At 44.4% G+C, this 27510-nt stretch overlaps 1 protein-coding gene across 3 annotated transcripts in view; it reads right to left on the bottom strand.

Annotated features, from left to right (window-relative positions):
* Positions 1-727: 727 nt before the first annotated feature.
* The window catches only part of stxbp6 (syntaxin binding protein 6 (amisyn)), a 51482-nt gene continuing 24699 nt past the window's right edge, over positions 728-27510 (bottom strand). For 2 of the 3 annotated variants that reach the window (XM_062468854.1, XM_062468855.1), the window contains exons 3-7: positions 13170-13300; positions 12818-12983; positions 9497-9598; positions 4659-4816; positions 728-2731 (exon numbers count right to left, since the gene is read on the bottom strand). In XM_062468854.1, coding sequence (XP_062324838.1) covers positions 2708-2731; positions 4659-4816; positions 9497-9598; positions 12818-12983; positions 13170-13300 — 581 coding nt within the window. In that variant the 3' untranslated portion in view covers positions 728-2707. The remainder of the gene's footprint in view (positions 2732-4658; positions 4817-9496; positions 9599-12817; positions 12984-13169; positions 13301-27510) is intronic. The other variant, XM_062468856.1, reaches the window with a different exon arrangement.

Here is a 27510-nt window from a genome sequence, read left to right as displayed (position 1 = left end):
TTCAGCACTTGGAAGATGCAGCTACTTTCCTGTATATCTTAATCAGACAGATAAAAGTTGGTGTTTAGATAACTCTGGGTAGGCTTCTGAGATTTCCTTTACTGAATATTGTAGGATTGCTGGGTGGTAGGATTGCTGGGTGATAGGCTACTGTTACATATGAAAAACTTTGTGAATAACACGTCAAATACTAACGTGTGTTAGTATTTGACGTAAATTATTCGTTTATAGAGACTGCCCCTCCCTCCTCAGTCACCGTTTTGCCCATGCGGCTTTATTCATACAGGACACGAGAGAGTACACACCACACCCTTCCCCGCTACCCAAACCCAGACAGCATCATAGGACACAGGTCTGATAATCTGCTACACAGACAGACGTAATATTAAGTAATATTAGACAAATGTTAGTGTCCGTTGCCTTTGTCAATGGTGGGATAAAACATGTTGCTTTCCACAAATCATTGGCCTGACCACCACTGCACTTTGGTTTTCATTTGTGGTTTAATAAACCTTTGCCAATACATGAATTTAAGAAAAATAACTGTTCACATTGCCCTCTGTTGTTGAAACTGTAAACTGCAGATACTGGTTTAGTTCAGGGCCATAAACTTGACACATCACTTTAAGACCTAAGCATGGTTTATTAATGTGAACATTTAACAGTGTCATCCAAACTTAAAACAATTTTAATAAAATACCAGTTAGATTGTAATGAAACGCAGAGGGAGAAGTAGGTGTTTATTCGAGTTAAATAGTACAATCCTCTACTGTATGTAGAACACCAAACAGAACTTAAATACAAACGTTTTATGACGTTGACATGTTTCTCATTATGTACATTTACGGGTGGTGACATGTCATAGTCCTCATCAAATGTAAAAAGACAGAAAATGACAGACAGTTCACATGATGGCTTGAAGTGTTATGAACATTCAAAATATTTGCAGATTACAGTAAACCTACGATTGTGGTCTTTCCCCCTTACTACAACAGTTTCCAATCCATTTCTAACGTTGCACAGCTTTCTTCTTTATAAAACACTTGAAACATACTGCAGGTGTGTCTCCATGACAACATTTGTTAAACCCAGCCCACAATAACTCACATCTCTCCCACATTAACCTGACAGACAACTTACTCAGCCTTCACGCTTGGTTACCAACCACTGTTACCATGGGAAATATACAAATTAAAACATGTACAGTGACGGACAAGATGGCCGCGATGGTGACATACTGGGTTTAAAAAAGGCACTGACCCATAATCACTGCACAACTGGTAGGAAAAGCCAAAATTGTACATTCTGGCATTGCTATTAGTGGTGATAGTAGATGTTAAAAATCACACACTCAAATACTGTGCCATGATTAAAACATATTACTTCAAAATTCAATGAGGACATCTAACGAGACAATAACACAATATAAAGGTTTGAACTTGTCAAACAGACATAATGCAACATAACAGAAATTGCGTTTCAATATTTATTTTTTTCATTAAAAAAACAATGAACATCCAAACTGTTAGGTGTAGGCTGAAGCAGATTAGAAGTTGAGGCAACTGGAACTTTGAGGGGAGGAGAGGACTCAGCAGTGCTCTGCAAGGTCAAGTCGTCAGTGCAACATCAAATATATTAAATCCAAACATAAATGGTAAGAGTCTCAACATGTCCGTGGGTGTGAGGGTGGTGTGTGTGTGTGTGTGTGCGCGTTGCTGTCTCACTAGTTAGGAAGCCACAGTTACAGAGCCAGTGTGAGAGCGCAGGTGACAACAGAAGTACAACACAAAGCTGCTTTCAGAGACGCATGTTATTGATCAACCAAATGTTTAGTTTATCACCAGAATATATCACCAGAAAAAAACCGTTTGGGTAAAACAAGCAATCAAATACACAAGTTGTGACTGTGGTGTGGATCAAAGTGTTGAGTCGATTGGGTGGTTTAAATCACTGACGTTGACATTAATAATAGTGGTAGTATAGAGTTACACATGTAGGCTTTTTACAACAGCAGAAGCTGATATGCACAATGGTACTGAACTACATGTCTTACTTAACAACATACACGTTGAATCTTTTGAGCCAAAACAACGTCTCTAAATGTGTAACTTCTGAAATGTAACCAGCGTTACTGTCTAAATGCTTGTTGTGGACAGAGTGGGTTTGGTTTCGTTTGGGGAAAAGAAAAGGTTGAGAAATTGACCGCACATACAGAGTATAATCTCACCCTACGTCTTACTCTAAGAGATGAAAGGAGACATCAGAAAGCAGAATCATTGTTATCCTTCATCCATGCCGCCACAGGGAACACCAATCTCTTCAGATGGCGTTTCCCAGTTTCTTCTTTTCAGAGTGACAGTTCAACTAGAGACCTGGAAGCTGTCTTTGAGTGGTGCTTAAATGTGTCTGTGTGTGTGTGTTTGTGTGTGTGTGTGTGTGTGTGTGCCTGGTGGGTCAGGAAGTAAGCACAGTACTTTTCCACCAACAGAGGGAGGTAGAGCGGTAACCGATCATCTCGACAGCCTCTCTCTCTCTCTCTTCCTCTCTGCTCATAGGCCCCGTCGCATCATCTTTAAGGACAACCCATCAAATTAAAGTGTTAACAAAAGTAATCATATTAAAAATTGTAAAAAGAATCAAATGCGAGATCCGTCCAATGTGGCGCCTGGCGATAGGCTGTCCCTCCCAAGATGGTTTGGCCAGAGGTCTAACACTTGTGCTTCATGGCCAGCTGAGGAAAGAGAGAACAGAGAGACAGAGGGAGACAGAAAGAGGGTCAACCCCAAAAAGGGGAAAGACAAAGAGGGAGAGAGCAGAAGAGGAAGGAAAGAAAAATTGAGTTATCGCACTATGGATGCTTTTACAAAACGGTGCAAGGTCCATTTTTAGGTAAATGCCCTTTGTCGGTATTTTGAAAACCATCAACAAGCAAAAAAAGTGTGTGTGTGTGTGAGAAAGATGGAGAGTGAGAGAGAGCAAGAGACAGACAAGACAGCTAAACAATCCTTCTGCCCTGAGCCCACCAGATGAGGGGCCACACATCTCACAGGCAGAGTAATGCAGAGCCTCTCTGGGTACAGTCCTCTCTGTCCGAGAGGAAGAGAAGCTATTAGGGTCTCCTCAGTCCTCTGGCAATGGTAAGACGCCTGGCCCTTGTTTTTTATTCAGGCGGTGACTTGGGCACCCGGTGACTTCATTAATCTAATTAACAAGGGTTTTAACGGGCCTGACAGTTAGCTCATTAGGGAAAAGGCCAGGGCCACCAATCTAATTCACTAGAGCGGGACTATTAACTAGAGCGGACACACACACACACACACACACACAAACCCCACATACACACAAAGCAATTACAAATGTGCATGTGCTGTACACTCAAGTGCATATAAGCTCACACATGCTAAATTATATACTATATACAGGGCTTTATATGTTCATTTTAAAGAGAAACAATCTGCAGAAATTCCAGGTGGGGGCAGCAGAGTAGCACAGGAGGTTGTACATTTGGAATCAGCAAGGCTCCAAATGTGCAGATGTCAGCCAGACAGGCTGATGTATTTAGGTTTGTTTACGTACGTTTAAAAATGGCAGAGCACGCAACCAGAAGACCACAAGAGGAAGCACGGCTATGACATGTTCATATGTCATATGAGACAGTGCATGTTTGTCCTGGTGGGGCATCCTGTCAAATCTGTCAGACTGAACAATAGCACTGTAAGTGCAGTACTGTCACCTGGTCTATATGACAGGCTGTGCTCCTGTACAAAGGCTAAAAGAACGAAACGCTTGTGTGAATCTTGACACAAAAAGCAACCAAACCAATTAGTTAAACAGGCCACAAAATGAGGCACTTAACGTCTAGGATTTTACGGGGAAGGGAGTAAAAAACGACTGAGTTCCACAGACGTTCTCTCGCTGGGTGAGAGACATAGGCGAGCACTGTCATTTCCTAAATTGTTCCCGCACTGCTGCATTCTTCCAATTTGGCACCGCTGGAGTTTTATCTGAGAGAAGTCATAGGGCGAGACAGAACTTTTCGAAAGGCTTTCGATTAGACAACCGTTATCGTTATGGCCATGCATTATTCATATTTCATCACTCGAGCCATTCTCTTCATGACGACGGCTTCATTTCGAATTACTTTGCCTCCGCGGCCGGACACCAGTGGAAGTGACACTGAGTACGCCATTAAAAAGTTAGGAATAATCAGGATGGCGGGCATGCATACTAGAAGCATGAATGGCTTCCATTTTTACACTGGATTCCATTTTTCAGCTAAATGAAATAATGTCAATGTCGTCGTTAAGCATCGTGCAATTTGACATCCCGACATGGAAGGGGCAGGGATGAACGGATCAGAAGGGAGAAGGAGAGAGAACCACATGCAGTGAAGAGTGGATGAAGAGAAAATAGGCAGAGGAAGAAATCCTGACATACATAAATGAGCTTGCCAGTAAAGGCCCTAGGCAGTACAACATTACCTCAGGACTAAACAACATTGTTGGATCTTTTTGCTGAGTGTATCATTTTAGTACCGAGAGCTTACATTTCCAAGAAAGTAAATTAAAAAGTTGTATTACTGACTAAGGAGAATGTATGTCCTGGTACATGGGGCTCTGGAGTTGTATGTTAGTATTTTGGACGGCGTGCGCCCTCACCTTGTGAGCCGTGACTGAGAACTGCTCGGCGCTGTTCTTCATCTCACCGGTCTTCTCCTCTGCCCGGCCCAACCTCTCGCCGCGCTCGTTGAGAGCCTGGCTGGCCTTCTGCACAGCGCTGGTCACGCTGCCCGCCGCAGTGTGGAGTATACTGTTACCTGGAGGAGGGAGTGGAGGGGAGGGTAAGGAGAGAGAAGGGAGTGTTGGAAAAGATGGAGGGATGAAGGGTGAGGAAAGGGATAGTGAGGGAGGGAGATTGGGAGAGGAAGGGAGATTGAGAAAGAGGGAGGGAGGGTGAAGACAGAAGGAATGAGAAGGACAGAGAATAAAAAGGTTAAAAAAAGAAAACAAACGCTCTATACACCTTACAAAGGTGTAAAGTTGAAGCCTCATTATTGATACTCATCACTGTTAATGAATAACTTTTAGAAGCCACCTGTTCCCTTACCTTGCAGTTATCCCTTCAGGCCCCCTCTGTCAGAGAGGAGTGAAAGTGCTATAGAGAAAAGAGGTGTACACACCACACTGCGTGTTGAGACCAGGGGAGTCATGGGAAGCCGGCTAATGAATTTCTCTCAAAGACTGATATCCTGAGAGGTGCGAGCCAACGTAATTAACCTCTGTCAGAAACCCAGTGGGCACCAACCCCCCCTCATCAGTCTACGACAGCACTCGGTTTTCTGCCATTTGAATCTCTTTTTTGAACGTCCTTCCATTGCTGGCCCCACAGTGAGCTGAGAGGACACCACTCCTAGTTTACACCACTCTTAACCATCCCCAGGTGCTCAATAAGGGCCTCTCATCCTCCTCCCCAAATCCAATATGCCAGTTTCCCAGTTGCCCCCCTCGGCTCAGATCAGATTGATGAAGGTGGAGTGTGTGCTGGGGGCTGGCTGTGTGTATAAAGAAGCCATAACCCACCCCGGCGCTGAGGAGGAACTTTCTGACCAGCCATTTGTCTTTGGCAGCACGGCTGGTGCCCTGACGCTTTCCCTCCTAGCATCACGCTAGGCTAACCCGGTTGAGGCACTCCAAACTAACTCCAACGCTTTTCCCATTCAAAGCTTTCTCTCTGGCACGGTGCCCTGCATCTCGCTGGATCCTGACCAGCGTGTCATTTCCTGAGGACACCTTCCGCATTGTGCGTTTGAAGCCGCTTCCATCGCCGGCGAGGCTCGTCCGCTTCGGTTGTCCCGGGAGACAAAGAGGATGTTCTGATCAATGTACCAAGGTTCAGAACAGAACCATTCTTCAATGGAACAAAAGGACTGGTACCCAAATTTATTTTCTTTGTTTCGTTTGGTTTTGTGGTAAGAACAAAGGACCAAGAGATAAACACGCCCGAAACAGACTGGTCCGACAATGTGCGTCTCTCAGCAGCCTGGCAATGGAGGGACAATGGAGCCCAATGTAACTGACGCCATCAGCGCCATGCGACAGGAACATCAGCGTGGCTTGCTTTCAGAGGTTTTTAAAAACGACCACAAACACAGTGTGTTCACTAAGACTCGCTTCCCAGTCTCCACTTTGACTGATGAGGTGACTCATTGTCATCGGATGGGCCAGGTCTATGCAGGGTCGGTAACAGTCCAACAGCAGATGGAGAGGCCAGCTGGCATTCTTTCAAAAGAAGTTAACTTTGTTTAAAGTCCAAATTGTTCACACCATCTCTCTTTCTTCCTACACACACACAAACAAACCCTTTCCTTCAAGCAAGTTTCCCAGACCGAATAAATCGATTAGAGATAACAGTATGCCCTTCCCTCAAGGCTCTGTGTTTGATTACCTTTTGGGCAAAGTGAAGGTTTCCTCCGTTGATCTACTATACAGCGACAGGAGTAAACATCCCCCAGCAAATAAATGTACTTGTAATGCCAATCAGCACTTTCTCCTTATTGACAATAGAGTAGTTCCTACTAATTAGAATCTGCATCCTATCTTAGAAACTGTTCATCACAACCTGTTAGAAAGTGATTAGAAACTCATACTATTGTATGACAGCTGTTTCTGAAACACATGCACACTCCCACACATGTCCAGCAGGCTGTCTACTGTGCTGTACAAACACACACGCACACTCACACACCTCCAAGCAGCAGAGGGAGAGAGAGAGTAAGACCTCTTCACCTTCACACAGATCCCTCCTAATCCCCTCCTCCTCCCCGGGAGCCCAGAGACTGACACTCCTCTCAACCTGACACTCCTCTCAACCTGACACTCCTCTCAACCTGACACTCCTCTCAACCTGACACTCCTCTCAACCTGACACTCCTCTCAACCTCCATCCTACACACACACACACACGCACGCGATCACTCTTTTCAACCCTAGCTGTGGTGCGGGCTGCCCCTAAAGTGAATGTCATTTAAAAACTGGAAGGGTTAGAGTGCTGCTCGACTATCATGTGTGCCTTTCCTCTGCAGAGCTGATTAGGGGGCTGAGAGACATGAAGATACTAGAAACAGAGGATGGAGGAGGAGGAGGTGTTTGGCCTCCTCATGTCTAAGACGGTCCACAGAGGAGGTGGGAGAGCCAGGGATTTTGCTTTTCAAACAACAGCTACTGTGTCCTTTTTCAAACAAACTGAACAAAAGTCTATTCCGAACAGCAGTCACTAGTGAGGAAAACGAAGGTTGTAGACAATGATTTTTGGCAACAACACCATTAGCCCACGTTCTATCTGGTTAATCTCAGATAACAGACATAACAGTATGTCCTGTTAAAGAAATCTGACCGTCTTCATTGTTGGCTACATCCTACTGTAGCGTACGTCCAGGACGCTCCTTCTAGCCACGCAGGAAGAATGTGTTCTCTCTACGCCCACGTGATACCAAGGGTGGGACTGTCAAAAACAGCAGACAGAACAAAAGACAAGACCTTGTATTGTGACACGTCCTGAGACGTGAAATAATAATAAATAAATAAAAAGTTGAACAAAACCCATAGGGAGGAGGGGCTGTACAGTACATAACATGGCCCCTGTCCAGCCTCTCAGCCTCTAATCACGAGATGAGGCCACAAGGCTGCAGTGACGAGAGAAGGGCCTGATGGTAATCAACGTGGGCCTGTCAGGACCACTGAAGGCGAAGGGGGGTGGCTGTCAGTCTACATTTTCCTCACGCATCCGGTTGGGAGTGCTTCCAAAACAAACACAGTTAGACAGCCTTGTATACAAGAGACACACACGCGCACACACATCAGATCCCATTATCTGAAGGCGTGAATTATCATATTGATCCCATGCCAGGATGGTGCTCAGGGGCGTGCTTTACGGGGGTGTATAAAGAGAGGGAGATTATCTGCTCTATGGGCAGTTGCAGCACTGCCTGCTAATCTAACTTTAAACACATCTCATCAGACAGTTTTCATATCAGCTGGCGAGTCAACTGCCATTTTTGTTTCGGACCTGGAAGTGGAGTGTGTCATGCAAGAACAGAGGGAGAGCGAGGCGTGAGGGAAAGAGAGAGGAAGATTTTTGTGTGATGCATTTGTAACTGTATCAGGGCTCCACCGACAAATGTTTGTCATTCATACACAGGAGCAATTACCGAGATATTGAACAACTCTGTCAGCCAGACGTCCTCAACACCACACATCAATGTATCCACTACAGTCAAATCACACACAAGTGACCACTTGGGCAGATCAATAAATCAAGAGCAATAAATATAACAATAGGAGACAAGCTGTTGCTTGTGGTGGCCAACTCAAGATTGGTATTCCAAGTAATAGATAGTTCATTGTAAACTCTCCAACACGCTACCCTTCTCCAACAGAGGGGCATCATGCTGACACACATTGCTGTGAGAACTTCTCCCCAGCTGGCATGGAGGACAGCACTTTTTCTCTTCTTTACAGATTAACCGTCAAATCCAATCCAGAAGTAGTAGATGTTCCCTAAAACAACCTCCCCCCTCCCAGCCCTTCTTCTACTTCATTAACCCAAAGCTTGACATTACTGTATTGACATTAACCCGGCCTGGCCCTCACAGGATATGTGCGTACTGTTACTTTATATATTTGAGCTCCCAGATATGTTCTATTCCAAAATGAAAGGGCTTGTTTGAACTAACAGCATCCTCCAACACTGGAGGTCATTAGGGGGAAGAAAGGGAAAGGTTTCCTCTGAAACACTGTTTCCACACCCAGATTCTGTGGCTACCGAGCTGCCCTTTAGTGAAGTCACTGTTATGCTAGCTCAGAGGACGCAGTGAGAGACCAAAGATGCTAATGTGAACAAACACAGAACACTCTGTCCTCAATGTAAGACAGTGAGATACGCGCCCCTGACAGCTAAATTGCTAAGAGTTATTCACGTCCACTGCTTTTTTTTATTTTAAAGTGCTTATCCTTAAATACATGTCCAGAAAAATACATATTTAACATTGCACATCATACTTTAACACTTGGAATCTTATGCATCACATCATTGTAAACAATCAAACTGACATGACATAATGTATATGGAACATAATATGGAGAAAGTTCTTCTGTTTATTGTGTCATTGTACCATCCCAGTGTTTGAACAAGCCGTGAACCCATCACAGTGGGATCCCTGTTTGAGCTGGAAAGTTGTAAATAAGATGATGTGAATCAACGTAACTCAACAGAACTATACTTGTCAAGACCTCTTTACCGAAGCAATGACAGCACGGCTTATGAATATCATAAGTATGATATTGTTTGTATCATAAGCATGATAAAAATATGAACAGAAACCGGATAAAATAAATCATAAACACTGATATACTGACATTTGAAGGAAGTAAACTTAATGAAAGGATAACTGCTGTTTAGGTTTGAGTGACATAACAGACTCAATTTTCCACAAACTTACCTCGTCTCAGTAGATGACCTTGGCTTGCAACCATCTCTTTCCTCATTCTGTTTAAAAAGACCTTGCATCTGAAAATAACTGAATTTGAGGGCTGCTCTTCGGCTACAAGAAAACATCAGAAAGGGATGTTTAAAATATGTAATTTGTGCCCATTTTATATATTTTTATGTATTAGTTTTGAGTTATTACTGCATCAAAAACAGTATAATTGGACCTCTGTGTTAATGAGGTCAAAGAGTTAACTAGTTTCACGAGGGGGAGTGGGAGTTTATTAGAAAACATAGCAGTCAGTTACAAGTTTAAAATGAACTGTGGAGAGCTGGCCTACACTACCACAGGAAAAAAATGTCAACATTGTAGACATACTTTGTTCTTAGTTAAACAAAAAAGCAGAGGGGAGTCAGTGGAAGTGGGGCTATGCTGTGTACCAAGGACTGAACCGATAACGAAGCAATTACAAAGTTCAGCTAGGCGGCTTTTACTTCAGGTCCAATTACACAGACCATCAGGCATTGAAACACGTGCTGTTATGCCTCCTCCGCAGGGTCCTGAAAGGCCTATACCTCCTCCACGAGAGAAGCTTTCTAAAGTCCAATATCACTCTTGTAGGATTTGTTACACAAAACAAGACTGTTAATGACTGGTGAGAAAAAAATACCCAAAGTTTAAGTTCTGTCATGTAAAAAAACAGATGAGACTTTGTCAACCTGCTGAGGGTAGCCCATTATCGTTCAGAACACATCTTCCAGAGAAGCTGCCCCATGTGGAGACCTAATGTGCTTTTCGAGGTGAATGATGAAGAACAAGATTCTGTGTGTGCTCATCTCACACAAGGAGACTTCAACCATTCTCCTCCTGTCCACTTATGAAGTATACACATTGTGCAAGGACACCAGTCCTCAAGACTGTCCAATTAAAACCATTCTCCCTCATTCTTCTCCCAGAGAGACAAGTCATTACTTTGCTTGCTCACGACCAACAAAGAGACAAAAGAAGGAACAGGATCTACTGTAGAATAGATAATTGCCTGTCCAGATGATCAGGTAGCTCTGTCCATGTTTGTCTCTGTTAAAGCCAATCAAATAAAACTAGAGGAGCTGCAGTCCAGAACGACAATGTGTCAGCACAGCTTGTCCTCTTGCTAGCCTCTTAGTGTGAAGCGTGTGACGGAAGGTTCCTCCGTCGCGCTCACATGACCTGCCCAGCCATCACCGAACCATAGCACTGATCTTGTCAACCCCCGAGAGAGTAGCAAGGCAAGGTTACAGTACGTCTTACCCTATTGTCTCGTTTTAGACTGTTCTTTCTCCAACAGCCATTCCTAAGTGCTATTTCGAAGGATTCACTGAAGTGATATTCATTACCAACCTTTACGGAACATCTACAGGAACATTAAGCTACATAATTATACAACGTTGTGAAGATTTAAGAACTACTTCTTCTGGGTCTTCTTCTGTGGTCTCGGTGGAGGAGAAGTTGTCCCGTACGGTTATGGTCCCACACCTGAGCAGCGTCATGTGATTTGTTTTGCACTGGTGTGAGACTTAAACCGGAGGGGACATTGTTCGGCAGCCCGCTGGCATCGCCCTCCTCTGCTCCAGTCACTGGAAACCCGGCCTTGGGCAGGCGGGTCTGTCAGCTCTGCTTGGCGCCAACCATGCAGCAGGCTGAGGGAGATCAAGCTCCTCGTCAGATCGCTGGCTACGCTGTGGATGGTCGGGTTGGCCTTGCTTATTTGATCTTAGGGTTTTTAGCACTGATAGCATTTGAGAAACCGTCATTCTTCCCGAAACTATTTAATGCTGACGATTAATCTGGCAGCCACTATAATATTCCTGAAGGATATCTTACAGTGTTGAAACGTGGTTCATTATCCAGGTATCGCCTGCGCAACATTTGAGGCAGGCTATTGCAAAGACATCCCTTGCAGCCATACTGTACGAGGACCTCAGAAGCGTACATCCTCCTCCTGTTAAAATACAGGGGCCCACGTAGTTGTGTGAAGATGGCTAACTGCCTTGAGGCGTGTGACTGAACGGTAACATCTGTGCCCCATCATCCTCCTCCCCTCTTCAACCACAGAGTCCTGGGTCCACTGGCCTGCCTGACTCTTCTACCCACTCCTACCATCAGCCCAGCCGACTACACCACCGCACGAAGCAGGGTCACTGAGGGAGTGATCGGGAAGTCAATGGTAGTTGAGGGTGTGGGAGGGAGTCAGGGCAAAGGCAGAATAGTCTTGAGGGCCAGGGGAGAGCTTCTGGATACGCTTCGAAGGGCAAATGTTTTTGTTTTACTTAGACACAGAGGAAATGGAAACTATGAATATGTAGGTTCTCAGTGAAATGTGATTCATTTGGCAAAACCAAGCTCACAAATTGTATTATATCATGCAGACTCTGAATTCTTTTGCGCCTGCTTAAACCTGTCCTCCCCATCTGAGGTCTCAGGTCCGCCTGTACAGAATCAGGAGGCGGGTCAGGGGGATATGGCGGCTCCATAAATAACAGTATGAATAATACAAACTGGCTATGTGGTGTTCACAGATGGGGAGGCTGGATTGTAAACAGATCGATAGCTGATTAAGTCGCTCAGAAGGAGGGTGAGGACCCTCACCCCGGTCCCACCCGGCCCCCTGGGGCTGAGCGCTTGGAAACGTCTCTACATACAGTAGACCTGGCTGGATGAACTCTACTGAGGTTATCCTAGTACTGGCAGTGTTGTTATTTTTCTTTTTTAATTAGTCTTTAACATCCTGTTCGTATTTACTGGACAGTTAAATTTCCTTTGAGGAAGAAGGGTTTGAATAGCTCCCAATAGACCGATTCTTATATCCTCTGAGTTCCAAAAATAGCATCTAACGACAATTACTAGGGCATACAGGGATAGTTTAAGATCAATAAAAGGTTCTCAATGCAGCCAAGAATGGCAATTTCAAAGGCCAAGAGGATAATAAATGATAGTAATAAACCATGGTGTTGTTAAGCATGGCAAGCATAATCTACATTCATAAAACACTGTGTCTTTTGAGCATACAAATTATTGTACAAGTAAAAAAAAAAATCCCATTAACCTTTCAGTGGGGGTACTGAGAGCTTTCAGAGTGTTGGCCTTTCTCGGGCAAAGCCGTTTAACAAAAAAGGCGCTTTCACCAGGTGTTGGGTGGCATTATTAATTATGAATACACCATCAAACAGTCGGTCAGCTGGGAGGTTTAATTTAGCATCATTTAGCCAGGTTTTTAGTTGTTAAAAACAGGGGGACAGTTAAGGTTTAGGACTAGCGTTGTGTAACTGTTAGCATTATCGGGGCTCTGCTTACCCCCCAGTAGTTTGGACTGGCAGTTGATAAACTCGGGCTTCCTCTGGGAGCTATAGCGCTGACAGGTATGGTGGAGGATCTGGACGAAGATGCACTTCTCTCCAGCAGAGCCGGCTACCCACTGGTCGAAGGCATTGTCGAACATGAGGTCAAACTCTGGACAGTCCTGAAGAAAAACACGAAAAGGAGAAAGAGAGAGACAGATGATGCAGGAATTAAAAGAGAGCTCCATAGAGGGAGATATGAGAGAGAGCCAGACTGGGAAAAGGGGATAATTACATACATGCACACAAGCAAATACACACACACACACACACACAGGCATGCATGCATGTGCGTGGCGCCCACTCACTTTGTTGGGGTCGATGCCGTTGATCTGTTGCAGCTGATCGATGGTCCACTGTGATCTCTTCACAAACGCTGACGAGCCTTGGAACTGCTTCACCTTAGTGATGGACACATGCGTTGGCTTCTTATTCGTTACTGTGGAAACACAATCCCCCCCAAAAAAGAATGATTTTCATCAAATTGCCTTCAAACCACTTGCACGAAGGACTGCCATAAATGTTGTGTTATGTGGATTTCTCAATTGATGGGACATTTTGGAACACAGGACGCGCATCACCCATATCAAGTCTATTACAGTCTACACAGGCCGTGAGATTGACAAGCTTCCTCGATAGCAGCTGTGTTGGAGCAGAAAATAAAGGTTGTTCTTGAACAATAGAATTCTCACTGCCGAGGCCAAAAACAACACAAGTTCTTTGGTACAGGAAGACTAGCCCAGTGACTCAAAGTCAACATTATTATATTCAGTCCCATTGTTTTCACTAATCTGGTTTTTACAACGCTCACTGTGAAGAGTCTTCTCCAGGAACTATAGAAGAACTATCTTGCTGACTGATGGGGTTGGGCATAACCAGAGGAAAATAAAAGCTTGTCTTCATTGGTCTTGTCAGAGCTCAGGGTTATAGATGGCTGGGTCTTTTTACACATCACTAGATGCAACCCACACAAGAAAAGCGACACAATTTTTCTTGATAAAAGTAATGCACTAACTGTATTGCTTCCAGTCGAGCAAAACTAAATGGATATCAGAAACAACTCAAGCTTTGTGTTCCATTACTCTTTGAACGGTTTACAGGGGAAAAGCGGAAAGTATCATGGAGCACGTGTCGCAAGGTCAACAGGAACTCGCACTTTAGCCAGTGCTCTGGCTCTACGCCAAGCTATCCAGCATCCACTTCCTGGCCCATGACATCATCAACATGTCCTGGTCCGGCCTCCACACCCTCACCTCCCAGCATTCCAGAGCCGACTCAGAGCGAGCATGGGTCGGTCACTTGAGCTGAAAAGGACAGCACGTGCCCCCATGTTGTTTTTACAGGACCCGATTTCCTCTCCCTCTTTCTCTTCTCCATCTGCCGTTGTGTCATCTTGGAGGGATAGAAGCACTGATGTCACTGCCGTTCTCGTCTGTTCTGGTGCCGGTTTCTAGTGCTAACAAAAGAAAAACACAATCCCATCTGGATGGCTGTTATCACCCTCTCTCCTTGTTGTTTTGGAGGTCTGTTTGTGGAACAGGGCAAACCCAACCCTCCTCCTGCCATGCGTTCAGACATCGTAGGCAGGGCTGGGCCTCTGACTGTACAGTGAGTAGCATCATCCTGTCTGTTGTGATAGCTGGCTCCCTGGAGAGAGGGGATGTTTAGATATGTTATGTACATCTATGTAGACAGCTGGATCCGATTGCTATGGTACAGTTTGGGCTTTTGATCTCTGGGTGTAACAGACAGGAGATGAGACTAGTGCCGGACATCACCGCTGTTTTGTCCCCTCGGCTAGGCCTAGGTCAGATACGCTTCTACGGTTCTTTGTTCTATGTACAAAGAGAATTGGTGAGCCAGACTGCAGCAAGCTATAAGAAAAAGTAGGAGCGAATCTGATCATATAATGAGGGTTGCACAGACCGACGGAAGATTCCAATCTGAAGATTTCAAAAAGGCTCAGGAGAGAGAGAGGGGACCGAAGGCAGCAATAGACCACTTTATTAAAGGTTCAAGTTTCATGACCAAGGTCAGCAAATACAAGTGATAATCCCACTCCGGCAACACTCAAGCGCTCCACATTCAGTCCAGACCGCAGGCACAATCCCTCCCTAACTGATTAAACAGCAGAGTGGTTTTACTGCACCACTTGATAAGTGGAGGGGGGCAGTGATGGGGGGAGGGGGAGTTTTGAACAAAAGATTCAATCATAGCATGTGAGCAAGTAGTGAGAGCAGACTAGTCTCTGCTGAGGTGATAACATTGCTACTGCCATCAACCTCCCTCCACGTACCCCTTGGATGCTTGGCCCCAGGCCAGATAGAAAGTGTGACCTGCCTGCCGATATGGAGACAAAAGCTAACTGTACGCTGAAACGAGGAAGAAATATTCGAATCTGAAAGTACCCAGCTCTATGGTGAAGAGTGCTGAGAGAATGACTTTTGCAAGTTCCTGTTGTCTGCTGTGTCTGGTAAAATAGAGGGAATTTTGGGGGTTTTAACTACTGAAGTATTGTTAGAACTGTGCACACCTGTTGTGATGACTTATTTTTTTATATATTTAGTTTGCATTACGGGACATATGGAAGTTTGGTGAAATAGTATGCCGTTAGGTCATCACAAAAATGTTATATACTGTAACAAAAATACATGTTTTTGCCTTACTGTATGATTCTTCCCTTAGGGACTGCAGAGCCTTAACTGACAGTTCCCTCATTAGCATAAACCTTGCTTCACCCGGCAAGTCACAGGCTTTGTAGCAAACAGGCTTTCAACACTATCGGAGCAACAGCAGGATGAGAATAGTGCTTCCGTAACTCGAGAAACATCACGTTATGGGAGAGACGCATCTTGAAGGATCCGTTGCGAAGGACATGGATGAAACAACAGTCTAGGGTACATTCGTTGAGTACCCTAACTCATGTTCTGTTCATCCGTATCTTTCAGTTTGAAGTAACATGATTTTCTCTTGACACCTTGCCATTAGTATACACCAGTGAAGGAGCTCTGAGATCTCAAGGCGGTCTCCTCTTCTTTTTCATGAGGTCTGAATTAAACAGTCAGGCGCCTCTGAGCCTCTCCATTCACTTTCTTACAGCTCTCTGTTGTTGACTCACACCTTGACTGAGAGAGTCTCTTTGCTGATCAGGCAATTACAGCACGTCAGCAGAGACCTTGGCTCTCTTGTAAGAGCAAACAAAGAGAACGAAGCTTATGAAAAACTTGGCGGCCCTGCCTCCCACATGGAGGGTCAGGTTGCTTTCATAACGATCTTGTTAAGGATTTGAGATTAGAATTTAATGCTGGGTTTATTAATGACATTTTAGGACACACTCTCAGAGAGTTCCCCAAGATCATAAGCTCTTAAAAGAATGTTTAATGTTGTTGTGGTTTTTATAGTTGTAAAATGTGCAAGTTGTAATAGAGGTTGTTCCCAAAGAATGTCAATAAAACAAATAGCCTACAAAATATCAAACAGTCAGACAATGTCCATATTTTCTGATCAGATCTGAAAACACAGGATTGGTTCGAGTCACATTACAAACTCCTGACCCATCACACTACAGCAGTTTGTGAAAGTAGACAAGGGAACAAAGACCAGACTATAAAGATCCCTCTTTATTTTTCTTTCCTTGTGGTTTGGATGTGGGATGAAAGGCCATGTAGCTGTCCATGTCCTGTCACATGCTCTGCTGGTGACATTCATGTTCTCATGAGGACCAGGCTCATGTTATGATTGGCTGAATTAACGGCGTGTGGCTGGAAATAACCCAATCGAGAGGATCCCGAAGGGATCCGTTCCCAGAACAAGCTAACGGAAATATTGTCATAGTTGTGGTTGTTAACGTAGCAGTGCCAGCGACGTAGAGGATGCCAGCAAAAACTATTGTTGTCAGGAGGTGCAAATAATCATGTGAGAAGTGTGCAGGTTGCATGCTGTGAAAATGGAATGCAGACATTCTGAATATGATAACAGCAGGGCTAAAAGGAATTTCTTACAATCAAAACAAACACGATACACAAAGCATAAGCCAAGCTGCTAGCAATTAAATGCTTGCAGACTTATCTGAGCTACACGATTGGCAAAATAGAGACTTAATGAATTTGAAGAGAGACCACCCACATGGGTATTACATTTTAGCTGAGAAAAGAAAAACTTAGAAGTTGATGTCAAATCAACTTCTTTGATGTCAAAGCCAAGAATTTCTATCTATAGACTCCTATCGATCCCCTATCGATCTACACTGTACACAAAGAAATGTCGGGAGTCAGTCAGCCGTGGGCTAGAATATTGAGTCAAAGACTGGTCACTGTGGCAGACATGCACAGTAACACAATGTGCAAAGAGGTCAGGCACAGTTCATCCCTCTCCAGCACGCTAAAAAAGCTACAGCCTAGTTGAAATTGGACCCCAAGTTGACATATCAACCCCCCGCCACATACACACACACTTTCTCCCTTCTGAAGTAGATCCAGAAATCAGCCAACCTGCAATTAATAGCGTTGAACACACCTTGGAGCACTCGACTAGTTCACCGTTCTCTCCGGGGACCTTGTTCACAGTAAGTGAAATTGTTAGTCAGGCCTGGGGAAGATGAAAGAGCTTTTGGATTTGCATGCTATGGCTTTCTTTTCCTCTCCCCTCTTCTCACCCTCACAGGGCCTTTCACAGCCCCTCTCTAACCCAGGTGGGCTGAAGATCTCTTGAGAAATCAGACTCTCCAGTCCCCCGGTCAACCCCTCACCCTAAACCAGACAGTTCCCATGGCAATCTCATCTGCATAGGCACAAAGAGCACCTGCTTAGAATTGTCAGGCCAGGACTGCAACTTCTGGGGACAGACGACTCAAGAAGTTTGGAATAAAAAAGCTTTGGGTTAAATAACCGTCAGCCATTTGTCTTTCTTGTGTAGAGTCCTGGACAGTGTCCACTCTGTGAAACAGTGACTGCATCTAATGGACTGTCCTCATCCTAGACTGGAGGACTCTGTTTCTCTGTCTGCACTGTGAAGAAGTGACAGGGAAGCAATATCCAAAAGAAAAGCAGGTTCATATGTATGCACATTCTAAGTGGGCCGAGACCCACTTCAGCGGGATAAGGTTAGCCTTGGAATACAACCACTGATAACCCCAGGGACCCACACAGAGCAGAGTTCACCGAGATACCAATGTTAAATTACCGCCCCCATGGTCTCAATCCACAGCTCTGGAATCAAACTGTCACTTTATGTTCAGACATCCGAGCTGTTGAAATCCCTATGTAGTTTGTGTTCATTTACAGTGAATGGAAAATATGGTTACATTACAGGAACATTTTTAAGGAAATACTTGATGGAAAATAATACTTCAGTGGTCCTTCAAGAAAAGGGAATCTTGTAACAATAGGCCAGGGTTTGTTGCTTGTCCCTCCTCTTTGGGCTACCAAAGACAAAATCTATCTAAAAAATGTTTTGTTGAGAAGCACTTTTTTGCAATATTTGCCAAAATAAACCTCATATCTTGATAGCAACCAATACATTTAAAGGTAATATGAAATAAAACTGACATCTGTGGGCATCGCAGGACTGTAATAAACAAAACAAATCATTAAGACCTTTCCGAGACTAATGATTGGATGGGCTGTCTGTCTGTCTGTCTGTCTACCTACCTCCAAACTCTCTCGTGGACGAACTAGACTAGTCTTCCGGTAGTTCTGTAGTCAGGCAGCGCGTTCATGTGTTTTGTGGGAGTGGCTTTGAAGTGAGGGAGTGGGATATAATGGTTTGGAATAGAAGCTAAAATAGCTAGCTTCGCAAAACTTGCCTACCCCACCTTTAAGGGCCACAAGTGAACAATGAAGAAGACGTGTTATTACGGTGTTCTCAGCCTGGCCCTATCATTATGCCTCCATTTGAAACCCTCCCTGCTCTGTCTGTGATGGAACACACTGTTACCCCCAGCAAAAAGCCTGTCACTGTAGCACACTCTCCAAACACTGGCCAGCCCATCACCCACCCAGAGCCATGACAATCCCCTCTACAGTCTATTCATGGGCTCCAAGACAAGGCTCACTGTGTCCAAAGCAGGATGGCTGCAATGCAGTAGTAGGGCACCAGTGGTGGAGAGGAGGGGGTACCCTATGGTACATAATAGCTTTGAGATAGACTGGCCTCGTTCAATGCTATGCAGTAGTAGACCATATAAATCACTCATTGAACAGATACAGACACCATTGGCACGTGATGGAGACCCAATGACATTAACCATATGCACTTTTGAATGAAGACTCCAAGAATGGAGTCTTTGTCCGAAAAAATAAGAAGTGGTTGGTAGACATAGTTTTTGTAAAGCTTGTGGCCCCCCAGGTTGGAATACATGCTTGGGTCTAAAGGCTAATTCACAAATTTACTTCATGTATTTGAATGACCTTGAGACAAAGTTATCCATGGTATCCACTATATCTCCTCCTATTCATATTTTCAGGGGCTATTTTTACTATATGAAAGGGTGTTTGCACAAGAAAGGGAACAATCAGATGTGTTAAAACTGGATCTGACTGAAGCTGACCAAAATTCTCTTTTCATCTCCAGACAGTGACATTCCCTTTGTTATTAAAATGAGGGGCATATCCTGCCCGGATTCAAGCAGTTCGGGAGCTCTGAAAAGAGAGGAAATAATTCTGTCTCAACATTTGATCATCCCAACTGTCAAACTGGACAGGTACAGAACCCTTTGAAACCTGACTACAGAAATAAAAGTTCTTCATATCAATTCCATAGAGAAACCATGTCTTTGTACAGTTGATAGTCAAGTGTTTTATAGATTTTTCCACGTCAGTATTTTAAATTAAACGGCTCATTACCCACAGCTCAACATCAAAATAGGAAGCAGAGCAAATGACTGTGAGAGTTGGCATCCAGCATACGCATGGGGGAACACTAACAATCATTATGATGACAACAACAGCACACGATTAGAATGGATTGACACGACATGATTACAAAGTAGTAGCTAAACTTATGTGGTTAGTATCGGTTGCAAAATAAGCACTTCACACATTGGGGGAGGGGGGGGAAGGAACTGATCTGGCAATTCTGTGTGAAGTTTATTAAACACTGGCAACTTATGGGTAAAGGAACAAGTCAGATTGTCTACTAAAGATCTTAAACCAGAGAACTCTCCTGTGGACTTGCTCATGGTTATTGTGACTTTTAGACATACACCCTAAATTAGTTTGTTTCCCACCAATCCTCCCCCATCTCCTCAAGTCCGTTTTGCAATACATGCAACAGAACATCAAAGCAATTTTAAAAAGCTGGAGAAATCATGTGTCAGCCATTTCAAAACGAAGGGGAAGTTTCTGAGTGGAAGCAGAGGGGATGTTGTAATAAAACAAGATTGTTTGGCTCCACAGGAGTACAGACGCTGACACGAGTTGGGGGTCTGATGTGATTCCTGTCGACAGGTTGTGCTGCCGTAAGGGAGACGATCCTGATGAGTGGCTAATGAGATATGAAGTGATAGGGAGTCAGTTCTCCCCACACACACACACTCACACTCACACACTCACACACTCACACACTCACACACTCACACACTCACACACGAGGAGTTGAGTGGAGTGACTCTGATCTGGGAACAGCCTGGAGAGGTTCTAACAAGGGATGTTTTCGCTAAGCTATCAGAATCGTGAACAAAGTTGGGAGATTAAAGAGCACAACCTAATTCATGAGGGAGGAAAAAAGACGAATAGAAGATGAGATGGAGGAGAATTGCTACCATTAAATTGTCTTTGAGAATCATTTCCACAGAATAACAAGGAAAGCAATTTCCTCGACAAGACAGATTCCAAAGCTCACAGGCTTAATGTGGCTTGCCTGACAAGGATCTGGGGGAATGTTTTTCTAAATCTAGTTTAGTCAGATAAACCTATAATATGGAAGGTATTTAATGTACATAAGGCCAACATCATTATCGTAAATTAGAAGCATTTTAGAGATGGCAAAATATTGTATTGTGACCTGAAAATGTCTGATTTGGAGATTTGAGATTAGGACAATGTCCTTGATGTTGAACAGTGAGAGATCAACTCGACTTGCCAGTCATCTTCCTTTCAACTGAAGCTCCCGGGAGTAGAGGAATAAATGGCGTAGAAAGTTGTATCTGTTCAGTTGAATGCGGGCAGTGTACAAAGGAATCACAAGAATCAGGGTTGCAATTTCAAAGCTGTAGAGTAGGGACAAGGACACATATTTTAAAAGATTCAACTTCAAAAACACCCAAAGCAATGACAAAGACACAAGCTACTGTACTATGACTACAAAAAAAGAGTTCAGGACCAGATTGCATTCTGTATCAGGGGAGGGTTCTCTATGCTGTAGGGATGTTAACCTAAGGAAACGGGCCAGCTCCATCACTAAACACGAGAATAAAGAAAACAGTCCTTGCTTCCCCAGTGGAAAGGTCATCCATCTCTTCAACCACACACTTTCTCCTGCCATCCTCATCTCTTCTCCTCCTCCTCCTCATCATTCCTCCTGCTCCTCTTCACCTCCTCTCATCCTCCCCTCACCCTCCTTCCTCGCCATCTCATTCCCTCAGTTCGTCCAGGGAGAGCGGAGGCTGCCTTGCGAGGCCGGGCTTCCGCACTGTGGCCCCTTCGCTCGTTCATCACACGGGACTCCATGGAGCACTTAATAACCCAGCCATTCAGCTAAGACCCCTGTTCACATTCCCAGCATTCCTCTAGAGCCGGGGCCTGGAGAATGGGGAGGGGAGGCAGAGAAGCATTTAATTACACTGGGACACAGCCCCTGGGCTTCTGTTCCACCCCCCCACCCTCCTGTGTAAGAGACCTGCTTGTTACTCACTCCCCCCCGTTGTTGTTGAATCAATAACATCATGGACTAGTTCTAGCACTGTAAGCAAACGAAATATAAACACTGTAGAACCACTGGGTCATCTAGGGGGATTAAAATAGGTAGAGATAAAATATGACATGGATATACACGTAAATATGACACGTAGGGTTAACATGAGTTGATTCCTCTCTGTGGAAGACGATAAAACATGAAACATGAGCAACTTAACTTAGCAAATAAACTGAATGAATGGCTCAGGTTACAGTATGCATATGTATCCGCTCTGGACAACATCAGGCACTGCTTTCCTCAGAGATCTCAAACAGTTAAAGGAAGCATTCCTGACCACCTACCTCTCCTAGATGACTTAACCTCACGGAAATGGCTGCAGTACAGCTTTTTACACATCCGAAACCAGAATGCAAACCTTTAGCAACCTTTGAATTGAAAAAATTAGAGGTCTCTATGGAGGATTTGTCTACAGGTCAGTCATTCTTGGTCAAGTTCAGAACTGAAGCCTTCATGGATCAAGAAAAATCAACCGAATGTCAAAACAGAGGTATTCAATTACAGACCTTCGTGGTTTCGTTCAACTGATATAATTCCATGTCCATCTGTTCTGATTTAGATTGTGTTAAACATATTTAAAGCATTAAAGGACACTGACCATGTCCAATTTTGGAGGAGAACTGAGATAAGATAATACAAGTCTGTTTAAACTTCCAGGAATAAAGATTGTTCATACGCTGTTATCCATTCAGACACCATCTGTCTCTTAGAGAATAACAGCATGATCCAACTGCCAGAAAATGCTTTGTGATGTATAACTTCAGAGAAAGAGGTCTCCAAAACAGACGAAAACATGAAGACTCTTGACAACAAAAGTAAACAATATTTTCCCATTAGTATGCTGTGAAAGACCATCATGTCTAGGGTGGAAAGTGTGTCTTCAAAAGATAAAAAAGACTTGACAAGATTATATAATTGGCAATTATGTACAATTTGTGCTGTTTTCTCTGAGGTGGGTGGTTTGCAGTTCTATCACAACCCTCAAATCATCAATTACACTTTGTAAGTAAGCATGCCACCACTCCGAGGCACACAAGCTAAGAGCCTCATCTGAAATATCTTTCCAAGATTAAACACAGGAGAGGGGGAAGCCTTTCAGGCTAGGAGGAACAAGGAGAAAAAACTCGACAGGGTTCTTGGCAAGTGGAACATTGTGTCAAACCAACAGGTTGGTTTGACACCTCAAGACCTCAAAAGGACTCTGTTCAAGTTGGCGGCATCGCAGAACTTAGAAGTTCAAGTCGTAGGTCAGTCGGTCAAAACTATGGGATGTGATAGGGATGAGTCTGATGGCCCTGTCAGCCACAAGCCGGCAGTATCTCAGTCTTGATAGCATCACAGTTATTAGTCATTCTTCCATTCTTGTCATATCGACATTGGAATGTCTCTCCCCATGGGTGATAGCTCTGCATCTTAAATGTCAACCTCTGACCACATTTCACCACCTCCAGAGTAAGTGATTGATGCAGCCTCTTCCAAGATGCACAGGTCCATCAGTCTATCTTCCTCTCAGCAGTCACACCCAGTTCTAGTCAAGACACCTCCACCGGAACCTCTTTCTGCAGTCTTGACACCACAACCGGCCACAGAAAAACCCAAATATCCTTCTAAATGTGCCATTGTGACAAACACAAGGCTTCAAATGTACTTAAATACTTAAATGGTCTTTATGTTTTTAAGGGACAAAGATTTCACCCAGGTGTTGTAGAAAAAGCATTTTGAATAACAATGCAATGGATTTGTCTTGCGCAGTAGCAATACGGCTGACTGTGGTAGCAGCTGCAGAGCTATCATGTCATCATAGCTGCTAAATTAAATCCTTTATCATCTCCATCATCAAAGCAGCTCTTTCAGTAACATCTAGTTCTTGCAACTTAGTGGGTCTCTAGATATTACATAATGCTTCAAATGATGTAGCCTGTGCTGTAGCATAATGCAAATCTATTGATTGTGCAATTCACTCAACTAAAGGGATGTCAAGAACAAAACTCATGTACTACAACTCAAATGTTACAATCATTGGAAATGAATTAAGAAACTAATGGCATGTTGTCACACTCTTAATGCAGAGGCGGTTCTCTAGCTCTTAAACATGACATCTCACAGACCCAGCAGGATATGCATCTCCTCATTCATTAATGCTGCCGCTGTCTCTCCATCCATCCATCCCTCCCTCCTGTCCTCCTCTGGAACATCTGGCCGAGGCCACGCTTTCCTCCAAGGATGGGAGGATCGTAGGATGAATAATTCAGGTTTCTCATTACCGAGGGAGTCTGGGATGCATGTTGACAGGGGTGGAGAGGGCCATGTGGTCTCGTAAACAAAGCAGAATTTGTTCTCCTTGTGTTTCTGAAGTGATACATTAAATTGGTGGAGCAGTTGTGGCATGTGACACCCTGTCAGGATCCCATACCTGACACACAAACTTTATGACCACAGTCCAAGCAGGCCCAGCTGATAAATGAAGGCAAACGTGACCACAAAGAGTTACAGCTATACCATCAAAGTAGAACCAAGTACATTACAAAGAAAAGATTTTCCTCAGTCGACTACATTACGGTTGCACTTAATGTTATTTGACGTTGCTATTTAACATAAATGCACAAAAGGAACTAAAGAAGATTAACTTGAAAAGAAAGTAGTTTGGTTGGATGGAGGGAGAGAGCTGTGTTGGGTGAAGAGTGTCAGGAAGTGCCGCCAACGGAGTACTGAAACATCAGCAAAGTTCAGTCATGCAAACACTGACAAACCCAAAACCAAATCAATACTCCTTTCAAGTATCCAATTAGACCTGCCAGATCCCTCACAGGGTCTTTACCTTGCCTTTTAAGTCCCTCCTAAGGCGACATGAGCCATCCAACCCTCACAAACGTGAGGGTGTGTGCGTGTGTGCGTGTGTGGAAGGTGCTGGGTTGACAAGAGCTTTAAAAGTTAAGTCTCACATCAATACCAAGGTCAGAGCTTACAAGGGAGAGTGGTCACTCAAAAAATACGAGCACTCTCCCCACACACACACACAGCTTGGCAATCCCACCTGCAGGAACCACACGAGCAGAAAAGAGCACATACAGCGTAATTTTACTTTCCTCTACCCGTCGGTTTAATCAGACCTCCAGAGTCCTCTAGTCCGGCCCAGCCCGGCTCACCCTGGCTCCAGTGGGTCAGATGGAGTTACAGGCTAACGATTAGGGAGCGAGAGCCAGAGGGGTAACCCGGAGGTACCGACCAGGCACAGATAGCTAATATGTCCCTGGTGGAACTCCATGAATTTACACGCACACACACACTCTCTGCCCTTGACTAGAGGTTGGAGGTCTGTTCTGACAGGAAAGATGGTAACGGAGAAGAAAAAGTTTCCTTTCCCCTCTAGACGAGGTTCCATCTGGCTTTCATTGAAAGGATGCTCCATCTAGGAGGAGAGAAGCAGGGGGTTATGAGAATGATATGAAGCAATCCCTTCTTCCTGCCTTGGATTAAAGGGGAGCGTCACAGAGGAGAACATCCATTTGTCTTCATTTCTCCTCCTCAGTTTATTCTGAATGGCTGGTAATACCATTCAGGAGACAAATAGATGGGGACACCGTGTAGAAATTCCTCCCCAAAATGATCTTAAAGACGCAGAACATATTTTCTGGTCGATCCGTTTGGCACGCCGTGACCTACGTGGGAAGAATGTGCTTGTGCGGCCGTGTGTGCGTGCCACTGTGCGTCTGTGTTTTTCCGGGGGGGGGGGGGTTAGGGGGCATACAATCCTGCCCTTAGTGAAATACCAGCAAGGAACCCACCCGGGGCCAGGAGAGGAGCGCCTGCAGGGAGACAGAAGACGCCCTGTGGCCTGCTGTCACCTAGCTGGCTCAGACAACAGGCTGCCCAGGGAGAGGGAGATGCCAATATGCCAGTCCTCATCCTGTCTGACCTTTCCAGATCATCTACCACCCACCAGCCACTATGCCAGTGTACCAGCAACCCCTCCCATCCCCCTGCTCCCAGCAGCCTTCTCCTACCCACCACAACTGGTCAGAGTCTGCGCCTTGAACCTTGGTATATTGCAAAAGCCATAGGCATCATGTCAATATGTTAGGGGAGGTTGGTTGAGGTTGCAGCTTTTGATGGAGATGAGCACACACACATCCTGTGGAATACTTCCACGCCAAAGTCAGTGTGGCCTGCTGTTTCACAATAGACCCAAATACAGTACACACCTCTGCATGGATGAGAGAAGGACAGAGAGAGAGAAAGGTCTTTGTTCTCATAGCGGTGAGCGATAAAAGACTCCTTGTTAGAATATTGATGATGCAGGGAGTGAAGAAACAAGGCGATCCATTTAGAGGTGAATAAATAATATGTTTTCCTCATGGCAAGAAAATGCCAGAAATACTTATTTTGTCCTACATCAATGACAACCAACTCTCCCTGAACCTCCAAGGTCTATCAGGGGAGCTATCCAGAGGCAGCTCCATGAGAGGTGTTAGTTGGTGGGTGGAGAGCATATGGCGTTTTCAGGCTCCTGGTGAGTCTCTTGCCAGGCCCCAGTTATCCCACTGGGACTGTTGTAGGGACAGAAAGCATCTCCAGCTGCTCACCAGAATGACCTTCATTAACACAATTAACATGAACGTCAGTCAGAGAACTGCTAAGCTGGGCATGGGCCTGATGCTGGAGTGTCAGAGCTAAAGAGGGGCAGAGCTGAGCAGGAAGGGTATGGCACTCTGGGACAGACTGTGCCAAACTAATTACACTTGGGCAGGGGACTTGAATCCTCAATCATTTACTGAGGGATGACCCTTCATCAGAGCTCATGGGGCGATTGTGTCATGTGGAAGTAAGACATACTGTCGGCTAATCATTGCTCTACTGATTATTTTCTGGCATAGAAAGTGTCAGAAGTGATAAATGTAGACATGAGTGTCACCTACACAGTTACAGACCATAGTGAACCAATTCTCTCAAGTTCAAAAACTAACTTTTAGAGGGTACTTCTTCAGTGTGGGCTATCGTGAAGGTTCAATACATCCTCAACTAACTGTGCCGCCCAAAGAAATGTCCCCGCCTTTTTATGGAGTTTTGAGATCAATGTATGTCATTAGAGTGTTATGTAAAGTGTGCAGTGGTGGAAGGACAGCAGGGAGCACCCATCATGTTAGAACAGCATTAGTCAACTTTCACATCAATCCGAGAGATGAATGGACATTCAGTAGAGCTGACCAATAGGATTAAAGATTCATGTTGCATTGATTGCACAGGAATCTAGAAAGTATGTGAGCAGGATAAATGATGGGAAAATAAACTTAAATTAGCCTCGATATTTTACCAAAAGTTTCATAGATTATTTTGAATTATAAAGGGGCAAAACATTATGATTTACTGATTAATGAATAGTTGGTATGTGAACCAAATTGGACAACGCTTCCCCGACCTATAGCTAACCCAGTACTTCAGTGAGAATATTGTCCTAGCTATGGTAATAGGTCAGCAACTAACTAGGCTTACTTGTGAACATGAACCACCAACTGAAATCTGTCACCATCGTTCATTTCCAAACAGAACTTGGAGCTGAACATCTCACAGCATTCACTCTACTCTTGCAACAGCAAACAGTCAGAAAGCAATCACGCACACATTACATTACCACTAATGAGCTTTTAAAAAGTGGCCCTTGTGTTAGAGATTAGCACAGAGCTAATCGACCTGAGGACACCACAACCAGGCTAAGTGAACAAGGCTGGAGACCATTAACTC

The sequence above is a fragment of the Osmerus eperlanus genome, chromosome 9, assembly GCF_963692335.1.
Source record: "Osmerus eperlanus chromosome 9, fOsmEpe2.1, whole genome shotgun sequence".
In the NCBI taxonomy this organism is placed as follows: Eukaryota; Metazoa; Chordata; class Actinopteri; order Osmeriformes; family Osmeridae; genus Osmerus; species Osmerus eperlanus.
Note: the sequence above shows the minus strand (reverse complement) of the source record. Positions and strands in the feature narration are given on the sequence as shown.